The following is a 13,709-nucleotide window of genomic DNA, read 5'->3' on the forward strand; positions in this document are numbered from 1 at the left end:
TATTAATGTGCATTCCATGCAAGTTAATGTTCGGTCGAGGGAAAGGTGCATTTTATAGTCTATATAATGAATCATATCAGTGCTGCAGCAATGATTGACAATGATTGACAGATGATGTCACTGACAGAGTCTTGGTCTGGAAGGTGAATTTTGTTGTTGCTTTATATATCCAACAACTATGAAGAAAAACTGTGGAAAATTTAACAAAATACTTGAATATGGCAAGTATCTAAATGTCCTTGTGGCGACATAAGTAATGTTGAGGATCATTTGCATCATATAGTTCTGTTGAAGCAGCGAAAAAAGCCTAAATTTTGCCAGGAAGTGTTCATTGGTTTAAACATCTTTCAAGAGACAGTCAAAGCTATAATCATTATGTCGGAAATTCCAATTTTCCAGATGCCATCCTACAGAGCTTACGGATTCTCTGTCTCTCCCAACAGGGTCTTCAGACGAATCATCTCGGCTGTGACAGAAAACATAGAAAGGAGAGAGATAATAAAGCTTTAACAAATCATGCAACATTCCACTCTATTTTCGACTTGACTTTATTGCACATGGTAAATTCAGACAAATTCGTGTAGAACAGTGCAGAAACTTAGTTCTATCGAAAGTACACAGGGAAAGTCGGGAATTTTCAGCATAAGTTTTTATGACAATGATGAATCCTTTGTAAGCTTAAAAAAGTTTGAAAATCATATTAAATTTTTATGAGATGACACTATCACTGCGTCGCAAGTCTCCAAGAGATCTAAAAAAAAAAGAAAAAAGAAAATAATGTTTACTAGAATTCTTCTTCAAATCATTTGTTTTTCTAAATGATTTTCCTTCGCACCGTGCTGATTTTCTTTTCATTATAGACCTACACATGTATAACATAAGTTGTTACTTCTTCGTTATATGGGTTTATGGATTCAGAATAAAATTTGGGTTGGTTTGGTTTAATCTATTTCTGCATTTTCTTTCTCCAAATACAATAACAAATGAAAACAAAGTGATACAGAGTATGCAAAAAAGGAGAGTATAACATACATGTACAAATCAATATAAGAAATGTCAATTTCATAACAACATCAGTCTGAAATAGCATAAATCAAAGCAACATGTTAAGGCATACTGTATTGAACAAAGGAGAAATCAATACAGGGGACCGTCATCATAAGCAGAGCTTAACGTGGATGAGGCCCTTATATACTAATATACATTACAACACCAATAAACCTACACATAAAACTCTTAACCTGAACGTTATATACCAAACACATTTTGCTAAAAAAAAAAAACAACGGAAAATAAAAACAGTGACTTGGTGCTTTAAAGAAAAAGATAAACACACACACATACACACACAAAAAAGAACATGCAGCACCATTGATTGCATGGTGAACAGAAATACAAAATAATTCAGTCACTCTTATACCTGAATCTGCATGCAGCTTCGACAGAATGTTTTGATGAAAATAGCAAATTTCTGCTCTAGGATGCCCCAAACCATTACTAAAGGTAAGCGAGATGTTCTTGTACACTGGCTGGTCCTTTGAAAATCGTGGCCAAGGTGGATACGTCGAATCTATCTCTGATTCATTCTCGTTTGACGAAAGATTGGGATTCCTGTGGGGTATGAACATGGAGATATAGGCATTTTTCATTGCAGTCCTTCGGAATCTATTACATTGTATTGCAAAAATAATCAGGCTAGAAAAATGTGAGGATATGAGAGACAAAGAGAGAGAGAGAAAAAAAAGGGGAGAGCTGACATTTCGATTGGGGAAGCGGAGAAGAAAAGAAAATTGTATTGTAGGTGTTAGAAAAAGAGTTTGAAGAAAGAGAGAATTGAAAGGAGAAATCGATTGATTTCTTGAATGTAGGGCAAAATGCTCATGGACTCTCAAATGATAGTGAAATACGTATATCATGTATATAATTATATATTTATACATCTGGGCCGGCGGAACTGGGGGTGGAGTGGGGCTCGCCCCCCCCCCCCCCGCTTTTTTGAACCCGTACATAGGAATACATAAGGTGTCACGACTTTGGGCCCCCACACTTTTTAACCTCTGAAGTGGCACACTCACACACACACAAATAAAAAAAAAAAATAGAATGGAACCTTTGAGGGCGGTAAGGCCTATGCTATTGCACTGAAGACCTTAATTTCATTTTTTTTGTTTTTTGTTTTTTTGGTCAGCTGAAGAAACCCGGAAGTGGCAACCGATGCGCTGAAGGCCTTTTTTTTTTTTTTTTTTTTTTTTTTTTTTGCTTGTTAGCTCATGAAATCCGGAAGTGGACCCCACTTTTGAAAACGTGGTATTACGAGGATTAAGTGAAGTACGTTTATAGGGATAGAAGAACATCATAGTCAGCTGAACAGCATACCCGGTCTTTGCGAAGTTTGTAAAATATTTCATTATCTGGACCGACAACAACGCCTCGTCGTCAGTGAATTTGGTTCTTCCCATCTCATTGTCATCGGGCTGGTCTGCCATGAGCGGGTAGCCGAACACATAAGGTACGTCCTCCGCGTGAGTCGGCCCTAGCCACGTGACATCTTTGCCGAACATGGAGCGGGAAGGGGCGTGGCTCATGAAATACTGGTAGACGGTGTTATCTCCCGCGGATAGGTGTTCGGTCATGGTGTAGGTAGGACAAAAGAAATAGCTGTCCCCGACGTAACCTGCCACAACATCGAGATAATTATTCTCCGGATCAGCAAGCTATGAAACAAGGAGTGAAGCAAGAAAACAGAGGAGTATAACATTAATACGGACCACAGACATTTCCTCAAGGGTCATTCTTTCCGTGATATTTTTCTCTGCCACTTTTTTTTTTGTGGTTGTTCTTTGTTTTGTTTTGTTTCTGTTTCAAATTGGAAATGTCTATGCATCTTCAATGCGCATCTTTGAAAAATTATACAATAATTGTCTGACGTATATTACTTCTTACCTCATACACAGCGCCATGATTTATTTATCGAGATATTACAAAATACTTGATAGTATGATATCACACTGTCCTTTGTGCCTACGGAAAAACTTTAAATTCAATTTGGATGTTGTTTGATTTTAGAAACAATGTTTGCACGTTTTGAGTATGAATAAGCATGTTTAATTTTCTTCAAAGGCCATTCTGCATTTTTAAGAAGGATTGATGCACCATCTGTAATTCCAATTGTTGAAATGAAACTAAGAGAGAGAGAGAGAGAGAAAAAAAAAACGTTCTAATTTATGCCGTGTCCATGTCGTGATCATAATTAATGACATATTAAATTATCATTTTATTTGCAAATGTGAAGATGTGGCATTCATAGCACGCCGTTGGCAAAGTTGATACACCGAGGCGTTTCAGCAGGTTTTAAAGATATTTCCATGTCTCTGTGATCACATTCCTCATTAAAGTGCATCTACACCTGCAGATGAGAGAGGTTTGCGCATGTTCCTCGATTGGCAAGACAGCATCTAACCTGTTCTTCAGTAAAATGAATAAATGAAAAGAAAATAAAAGGAAGAAAAAGGGTCTAACCAGTGACCCAGTAGAAAGAGAAAACCCTACATTTCTACCCATAAGTTTAGTTGAGAAAGCTTAATATACAGTACGAACGAATGATGAGAATGCATTGGAAGCTAATATGGCACTCGTAGTTACTTGGGCTTCGCTCGTGTACGCGAATGTCGTCATGTCCAGAACAACTTGATTGACGCCATCTTTGATGAGCGACATATGCCCAGTGAGGGCGCCCTGTGCTGTAGTCCTGTCCATGACCGGCTTCGCTGAGTCCTGCTGACCGAGAATGAACGGCGACACAAACAGGTTGCCTTCTTCGGTTAGGCAGCCGATTATGATGTCGACCTGGTTGAACTCCCCATCGGCCGCCATGTCGACAGGACTTCTCGGGAGGAAATGGCCATCCACCGTGGGACGAGGCATGAGGGTGGCTGCCGCTGGATCCTATTTGGGAACATGTAATGGTGTAGGGTCTCTAATACATGTAGCAAAGCCTCAGTGCAAAATTGCATCTCGAAAGTATCAATAACACACTTTCAAAGCCATACATGTCACGTAGCCGTTGCTCTATAGGCATCCTAATACAACATAAAACATCTCTTGAAATATGGCTTGACAAGGTATGCTTTTTTCTTTGGGGGGGGGGGGGGTGGGGGATTGATAAGATGACAGTGAAATTATGATCAGACATTGTAAGATGATGAAAAAAATAGGTTTTCCCGTCCATTTTCGCATTTCTACAATTCAATATCAAAGATTTTTCATTTAATTTCGTCCCGAGAAACTCATAGAATGCAAATCCTAACTTCAATTAGTCAGTTGTCATTGTAATTCGTTTTTCGTCAACCCTTTTCAAAGAATTCGCATTCAAAATCGTCGATTGTCATTGAAATTTGTCCCCGCCGCCCATCGACTGGAGAATGTAAGAATCAAAATCGTTTTTGTTCGCACAATTTTATGAGTTTTTCAAACAAATTCGTTGGACAACATTGGTCTCTTAGTATGAGGGTGAACTAATTCTAAGCCTGCATTACCTCACTTCCCCCCGGTATTGGGATCGGAAGACATTATTCCTAAACCGGTTGCTTGACAATGTGTATACACACACACCTCAGATTGAAGGATAAACGGCAATTACAGAACATCAAAAGCCGTAAAGACAATCTTTAATCATGTCGTGACAACTTTTGGACTTGAGCTCTTTCATTTCCTGATTTTATGTTATTGCATGAAACAAATTTTATTTAAATTGATAAACGACAAAAAAAAAAAAAAAACCTTTGTCTTTTTTGTATACATTAAAATGGCTTAAACTTTACACACATGTAAAATTGTCTGGAATTCGTGGACCCATGTTTTCGTTTGTTTGACAGTACACAATGTTTTGTGTTATGTGTGTGTGTATGTGTGAGTGCGTGTGTGTGTGTGCATGTTTGTCTGTGTTTTTGTGTGCGGGGGTATGGTATACGTGTGTGTATGTTACTCCTAAATGTGGAAAAAGTGAACGGTCGCAGGGAAAATGAAACAACCAAGAAATCACAACAGAAAAGATATGAGACGAATTTGAAGGAAAATTTGACGAACATGATCTGTAACAGGCGAAATTGCTTTTGTTGTTATGTGTGCAGCGAGCGTGACGGACGAATTTGAATTGTAAATGACGAATATGTGTGACAAATGACAAAATTGAATAGACTTTGTTGGAAAATGATCGACAAAAGACAGATTTGAAACTAGGATTGGCATATTCCAGATCTCTCGGGACGAAATTGAACCACACATCTATTAAATTGAATGAAAAAATTTGAAAATGAACGGGAAAACGTATATCTAAGAAAGACAAGTTTTATTGACACGAATTTTGGTAGATACGAAGGGTAATCAAAGAAAAGAGAAAGAGAGAGGGAGAGAGAGAGGGAGAGAGAGAGAGAAGTATCCCTAGGATTATAGGTATATCTATTCATATGAAATGTCTATAAATATAATTATTCTGACTAAATATTGACACTTTATCGAATCATAGAATAAAGGGTATTGTATGAGTCTTCAAAGACATCATGCTCTCTGGACCGTTACTTTAATATGAAAATATCGTAAACAGAATTGCATCTGACAAATTACACATAGCCGCTTCTGTGCGCTTTTGTGTACGTCCTTTTATTTCCTCGGTATTTCCTTTTTCTCATCAAGTCGTTCCAGCCAAATCATTCCAGCACAAATCTAAACCCTCACCGGCACCTCGAAGGGTGAGGAACTGTATTTGTAACAACATATGTATTTGACGTGTATACGCGGTGTAAACTACGTCTTGAACTTTGAACTTTGAACTTTTTCCCAGTCCCTTCCGGAGTTTGACAAATATAAGATACACCATATACAATATAATACAACATACAGGATTACAAAATGGCAGTATAGATACACATTTACGAGACGGGATACTATCACTAAACCAAAGATTAAAAGTACAAACATTAATTGAAAGAATAAAACATGCGAGGTGAGAGCAATTCAATCCCAAAAATGAATCATCTACTTAACTTCTGCAATACCACTTTGTCAAACTTAGCAAGTTTAGCAAGTTTGTAACTAAATAATTCATGTAGATAATCTGCGTCGTTGGATACAATGTGTATGCAGGTGTCGAAAATGCCCACAAGAATCAAAATAATTACTCTTGACCAGATATGTGTACCTGCAAGAGAAAATCTGTGATGTCACTGGCTGGTGTCTCCTTCAAACACGTTAGTACCTCATCAGTAGTAGTCGCACTGCAGTTCATGGCGGCCGCCAGACCGAAAGCAACCTCCTTCGCAACTTCAGCGGTCATCTCAGCCCAGGGAGCAGGTGCAGCTCCACTCTACATCAGGGGACCGTGCAAATTGACATAGTGACGTCGAAAGGACATCATTTAAATAAAAGTTGAACAAAATCTTAATACGGTTTCTACCTATTTGGTTGGCAGTATAATAAGCCAGTTCGGGGTTAGCTCATGGGCACATGGGTACAAATGACCTTTCTTCTTTCTCAGTTGATTAGGCACTCCACTAGTTTCAAGCGACAGAAGGCATGAGCTTGCCCAACGTAACAATTTATGGAATTCATCAGTCATGTTCAAATAAAGGATGAACTTGCATAGACCAGGTGACCAGAATGATCCTTCCATTGGCATTTTGGAAAGCATCCATTTCATTATTTTGCATTGAATGTATTAACAATCTCTTTCTATTGATATTGTCGGACACCGCTTTTGCTGTCAGGTGGATGTGCTGGCAAGCACCACTTATAGGGATCACTTGAATAATCATTACATCACAGATGCTTATCTCAGTGAATTTAAAAACCACCATGCTCTGCTGGTACAGATGACCTTTTTCTGCTCATGCTCAAAGTGGAACCCCGAACTGGCTTATTGTTCTGTGAATGTGGATTTTGTTTTTGTTTTGATGCCTTTGTGAAGACCTCAATTCCCGTGATTTTGATCGATTAAACATCATTAGAAGACATAACAAGGCAACCAATGAAAAAAATGAACAATTAATACAATTAAAGGCTTAGCAGATAAAGGTGTGTGATGAATTGCATACTGGAACTAGAAAGATCAAATAACCACGAGTCATTCAAAACTAATTCACAGACGATTGGCCAAGACATAACAACATAACCATAACAGTAAATTATCATCCAGAGTGATGCTTCAGCTAAGTATCGTTTATTTCTGTGAGTCTTTACTATCTTCATTTTGCCATTGCTAATGTGCTACTCATGAAAATGTCCCTCGTTCAAATTTTTCAAAAGCTTTCGAGCTTCACACTTTCATTTTACCTGCATAATGCCACGTGAAAACAGACCAGCGCTCATGGGGGAGAGGACGTGGTAGTTTACGCTCGCCGATCCAGCGCTCTCACCGAAGATCGTCACCCGAGCGGGATCGCCGCCGAAGTCTCGTAAGAATTATCAGATTATAGAGAAAATAGAATGAACTGCAATATGTGGTTACTATTATCAATATTTCCCTTTAATCATCATAATCATCGATACTTTTATCACAATGATATACTGATATTGCTGAGTACTGTTACTAATACTTCAAGCAATTTTCACTGTTTATGTATTTTGTTTTTTGTTTATTTGTTTGTTTGACTGATTGTTTTATTTTCCATCTGAAAAGATGGCTAGATGCCTAGCCCATATTCAGCTGCGCTATCAAGTGCTCTTTCATGGGGATCCAGTTCGATGTGAGGCGGGACCACTTTATCGGGATATATGCACCCTGCTCTTTGAGATGAATTTAAGCAGGATCTTATACCTGTATGGGTTGCGATTATACAATGGTGATATGGATCCTAATCAAATGATTGGTTGAGAGCAATCACGTGAGCAGTCCTTAATTTTGCCTAACATGCCCAGATGGCATACGTTTTTACAATTGACTACGTACTAATGACCGACACTAATTACCACTGAATATCTTACTCTTTCTTTTCAGACTGACTTCTCACTGCTCCATAATTTCCTTTGAAGTTATGTTTTGAAAATCAACAGAGAAATATGCATTAATGAGTGAACAACACCAGCAACACCATGATTATTCACGTTGACTAGTAAGAGCAAGGCAACAGCTCTCAGTCCATACCTGCAATGTTGTCACGAACCCATATCAATGCCTCTCGCTGGTCTAACAATCCAAGATTGCCAGGAATCTTGTCGTCACCTTTGATTGAAATAGCGAAAAACATATCAAAGAAATAAGAAAGTGAAACATTGATGTTGCTACAAATAACTGCAGAGATTATCTAATTGATTTTTTAATCAATAACATAAACCATATACACATGACAAGCAGTCTCACATAATACCCATTTTTTCAAATTGCCTTTTAATCTTATTTGTTTCTAATACTCTAAACGTTAAATACTGCAAAAGATATACAAGTGATATTTGTGAACAAGTCTGTAGTAGATACATAGAACAACAGATTAAAAATTTGCATAGATACATTCAAGATACAGTCCTTCAAAACACAAAATTTCCTTGGGTTCCATCAAGGTTATACAAAAAAGCAACTATTCATTACCCTCTCTATAAATGGTTTAATTGATCATCAATTGCGGAGTACAATCTATACCTGTGTCGAGAAAGCCAAAGACGTTCAGTCGATAGCTCAAGGTGACAACGATGACATCATTCATAGCAGTCAGGGGTATCGGCAACATCGTCGGTTGGGATCTAACCCCGGCTATGAAACCACCTCCGTGGATAAAGACCATCACGGCCGCCGATCTCGGCTGGGGAGGATTTGGAAACAGTTGGGGGAATTCAAGGACGGAACCAATCACTAGATAGACGTGTATCGCGCCACAAGTATTATATCTTAGAGATTTCTTCAGCTCTGAAAATAATTTGCAGACCGTTGCCTCCAAAAAAAAAAGACAATTCATTGCAGATTTCTAATATAGGGTTTGCCCAGTTTCTCGTAAACAAAATTGAAAACGCTAAGGGGAATCGAATATTTCGCCCTAAGGACGGATTCCCCTTAGGACACCTGGTTCTCACCCGGAAATTCCCCCTGCCCCAATTATATACAGATACATCACATAATCATTGCAACTCCATGCCACTCCAACTTCTTTCACATCAAAGAGCTTGATCATACGATTATTGACGGTACATGACGGTCATGTTCAAGTCCTCTCGAGGAAAAAAAAAAATCTGAAATGTAGCAATGTTTCACAAAAAGTAAGGATGTACATGGGAACATTCTGTATAAAATGTTTCATTCAGAGACACTAGAAACTCTAGGAGTTTAATGAATTTATGTTGCTTGTGGAGGGAGGGACCTCCACAAATATAGCTATATTTTTTTTTTTTTTTTACAAACGACTTAAGTAATCTATATTCAGTATGAATGCTGTAAGAAAATAATAAAACAAACTTGAATAATATATTGCTTACTCATCAATTATCTAGGGATCCACGTCCTACAAGCTTAGCTTTTTTGTGGATCGCTATTTTCCAAAATTGAAGTTATTTTCTGAAAGCTCGCGAAGTATACATGTATACGCATCGTTCCTTCTGATTATTGTACATATGTTGATGTATATAATTTATTTCGTATATTACATGAACCTTTTGTAAAAGTGTAGACAATATCATTTTATGATATGTATACTTTGTATTACGTTTTGATTTTCGTTGATTGGAAATAAACTATGATTGAACCTTGAACCTAGGGACCGATAACGCATTCTAGAACTACGATCTGTTCAGCTCCAAGTTGATGGATAATCATCAATCATTTTCTGTAAGCTCCCATTCCACATAATGGAGAACCTTGAAAAAGCACCGAGAGACCTAAAGTTATCAAGGTCCCTCAGCAGCCTCCAAGACCAGATAAAAGTTAGTGACTAGATGTAGAAAGGCTCTAAAAAAATAAACTCTGAAAGGCCCAAAACTAGTTTTGCAGGAAATTTCTCAAACGATCTCTGTGGGACCTTGGAGACCGCCGAACGCTCACTGAGAGATTGATAAGACTATTGAGATATCACTGAGAGATAATCTGACATACTCTGTGTGATCTTCGAGAGATCAATCAAGATATCTGAGAGGATAATCTTTCAATGATCCCTCAATGATCTCTCAACAATCTGTCAGTGATCTTTTAGAAAAAAAAAATGTGGCAATTCTTGGGAGACCCCGGAATATAATTGAAAGAATAATGTATAGTAAGACCCTTGAACGCTCATGAGAAATCGACGAATGACTGCTTGAACCACTGAAAGACCATTTTCGTGAAAGACTGCAGAAAGAGCAACGTTTCATTTTTTTTTTAATGTATATATCATGGAGACCATAAAGTTTACTGAAATACCGTGAAAGACCTCGAATATCATGGCGTAGCTTTTTGGGAATAAAGGCATCTGGACCCAAGAATAGGTGGTCCTTTCCAAATCGTCCTAATCAAATATGCGTAAGTATCTGCTTGTATAGGAATGGAATTAATCAAACAGAGGTTTAAAATAGGTAGGTTAAAGTGCACAATGTTTCTGTTAACGTGCTGGAATGCAATTAACCCATGAGATCGAGCTAATTTTTGCTACAACACACATTTCCCATAGACACCTGCTCGAGTATACTCGGAACTAGTCTTCATCGCGTTCAAACAGGTTAAGAACATTACTTTAAATTGACATAAAAGAACAGATATGGCTGCAATTAATCTTCTCGATCAATCTTCATGTTACATTTTGGAATTTACTGAATTCTGTTGTAATTCAGCTGCCGGATAAGGAGGTAAACCTTACTCATAGACATGAACTGACGGACAAAATGACACCCGTTTAAATTTTGCATGAGTAAAGCGACATACACATCTCACAAAATATACATAAGTTTTAAGGAAAGTATGGGAAATCATGAAGAGGATGTGAATTAGATGATCTGGATAAAGACAAGAAGAGAAGAGCTTGTGCAATATTATACTCAGATATTAGTAATAACGCTGTACACAATATTCCTTACGGGAATTTTCGATTATATCCGAGCCGGGGCAGTCTTCCAACTCCATATCCCCACGTTACTGGGTCTCACGTCTCTTAATAACAAGTGTCTCATAAAAAGTAGGCTCTATCGAACCGCTATGACACCCCGTCGTTTCCTTTCTCCCCCACATGTGTTATATAAATTAGAGTCATGTATCTTCAGACTGCACTATTTTAGGTTATAATGACGTTCGCTTTCTGAATAACGGGTATTCTCTAATGACCAAGTTGATGTCTATTTTCTACTCAAATCAGTTCTTTTTTTTTTTTGATAAATTGTCTGCAAATACTCTCTGCAAATGCAGAAATTATACCATTAAAGGGTGTGTACAGTTCTGGTCGGGGTGAGGATTTAGCTTTTAACGTTTTGCGAGATATTCAGAAACCACTCTATGAGATGTCAAAGAGCATGCAGTTCTACGGGGTATCAAAAGTTTATTCGATGAAAATCGGTTTTGAAATGGCTGAGATATCCAAAAATAAGGTGAAACAAAGAGATTCTAATAAAGTTGTGGCATGTCGCCTTTTATTATTAGCACTTTTTAGGATATCTTAGCCATCTGAAAACCAATTTTCATCAAATAAACGTTGAATCCTTCTTAAAATTACATGCTCTTTCATATTTCATAAGAGGCTTTTCATTATCTCACTTAGGAATGTTCAAAACATGAATCCCCACCTCAACCAGTACTGTACAGTCCCTTTAAGCTGTCCGAAATTTCTGACGAGAATAGTCTTCTACATCTCAGATCTATATTACATATTTGTTATACTAGGTACAGAGATTAAGTATTTATAGTAATTACATACAGGATGAGGAAAAAAGTTTCAAAACAAATCACAGTGAACGAGGATGATGACAAAGAAGTTTAAATTAGAAGGCATGATTGGGAGCTCAAGGAAGCAAACCAAACCCTGCTGGAAAGAACACAGTGTCCACATGTGTGAGAAACACAGTGTGAACACAATGTGAACGCATTGTGAACACACTTTGAAATCTCTTCACGCTGTTAAATTTTCGAGCGTTTTAATCGTGTGAACACATTGTGAATCATCAGTCCACAGTGCGATTCACAATGTGACGCAGAACACGTGAACACTCTGTGAAAACCAAACCACAGTGTGAAATCATCACCACACTGTTAAATTCGAGCGTTTACACATAGTCGACTATGTGAACACACTGTGGGACACTGTGTTCTTTCCAGCAGGGAGAGAAGAAAGCATATATAGATTCCAAACAGGTGAACTTGTTAAAATGAAATGATATTGCTACATTACTGGAATATGTGAGCCTTCTAAATGTCATCATCCTTATTCAGTGTATCATGTTTTGGGTTGTCAAAGTATTGGTTTATCTGGTCATGGACCACAAATGAATCCTACTCATTTATACATGACACTGTCGATTTATGTACCGCCTGGAATGCCCCTTCAAGATATGGCTGAAATAAAAACTGAGTTTATGAAGGAGTCATATGTGTACAAAGCTGAACTTTGATTATGTACCTTTGGCTCTGGAACAAAAACATCGACATACAGACAATCCTCAGAAATCTCCAAAGCTGACATATCGAATCCGGGGTATAGGGGCTGTGCACAGGCATTGGAGCCCCCTGTTGCGTCGAATTCTCCTTTGATGACTTTAGCGACTGGGCGTTTGAAGCGGAGTTCACCAGTCGGTGGCTCGGCGTATGGAATGCCGGTATAGGCGGCTACTCTGCTGGCGACATCGGGCAGTTGATTGGACGTGACGTCGATGAATTTTCCACGATACGTAATCGTCGGAGTTTCGACAACCGGTCTTTGAGCAGTGTCGATGTCGGCCAATAATGGCGAGAAGAAGTCAATGCCTAGCAGGACAGTCAAGACGAGAGAGACACTCGGTTGTGGAGCCATGTTGAGAATGTTTGCTGTGGTGTTTGCAGTCCCTCATAATATAGAATTTTTTGCGCTTGCACTGATCGAGGTCATGGTTTGTTTGGTCAGACCGTAGTCCACTTCCTGAACTATATTCATGCAGTGTACATACCACGGACGTTGATGACGTCTGAATTACACAAAATTCCCGATCCTGAAGGGGAATACTGCACACAGAGAAATTAGGGTTCTATTAGGGTTCTTATTTTCTCCCTACTAGCAAATCTAACTAAGTGGCACCTTATAGGGTTCGGAATGCCACACTATTTTTGGATAATATCGTATATTTTTATTTGAAAATATAACTACACGTTGTTAAAGAGTAATACAGTACTAAAAAATTACTACTTGAATTAAACATTTGTCTTTTCTTCTCGCACCGGGATCAAGAATATCATTTCAATGACGTTATCATAGAGAGAAAGCAAACGAGTACAAGTACACGTATTATGCGTGCACGCGTGGACCGTTGAGCACTTGGTCAACGGCAAAGCTAAAATCGCATGCGCACGCCACGCCGTAGGTCGCGTGGTATACGTACGTGCATACTACTGACGTTCCTCGTTTGGAATGGACAGACGACCGTGAGGTTGGGATGATGAATTAATCTTTTTGATGAGCCAAACGTTGTGAGTAGATAACTGTACTGTAATTCCGTTGAAAATATTTCACAGTAATCGATGATGATATGTGTGAATTATGCTCATAGAATGCTGAGTGGTGAAAACCGATGGAGTGATGCGAAAG

The 13,709-nt window shown here is 38.3% G+C and overlaps 1 protein-coding gene across 1 annotated transcript; it reads right to left on the reverse strand.

The window, feature by feature from the left end:
• Positions 1-416: 416 nt before the first annotated feature.
• On the reverse strand, positions 417-12,941 carry LOC140239975 (cholinesterase 1-like). The gene is made up of 9 exons (XM_072319787.1): positions 12,552-12,941; positions 8,630-8,789; positions 8,138-8,215; positions 7,327-7,445; positions 6,197-6,361; positions 3,643-3,945; positions 2,377-2,714; positions 1,421-1,611; positions 417-466 (listed from the first exon to the last, which is right to left on the reverse strand). Exons 1-9 carry the CDS (start codon positions 12,939-12,941, stop codon positions 417-419), a joined length of 1,794 nt encoding a protein of 597 aa, XP_072175888.1.
• Positions 12,942-13,709: the final 768 nt, after the last annotated feature.

This window comes from Diadema setosum, chromosome 16 (genome assembly GCF_964275005.1).
Source record: "Diadema setosum chromosome 16, eeDiaSeto1, whole genome shotgun sequence".
Lineage (NCBI taxonomy): Eukaryota > Metazoa > Echinodermata > Echinoidea > Diadematoida > Diadematidae > Diadema > Diadema setosum.

Excerpts from the sequence above, each read along its gene's own strand:
- LOC140239975 (XM_072319787.1), bottom strand. The coding sequence starts at position 12,941 with ATGGCTCCACAACCGAGTGTCTCTCTCGTCTTGACTGTCCTGCTAGGC. Across the intron at positions 8,790-12,551 it reads TTTTTGTTCCAGAGCCAAAG|CCGAGATCGGCGGCCGTGAT; the intron begins GTACATAATCAA and ends AATCCTCCCCAG. Across the intron at positions 467-1,420 it reads GAAGCTGCATGCAGATTCAG|CCGAGATGATTCGTCTGAAG; the intron begins GTATAAGAGTGA and ends TTTCTGTCACAG.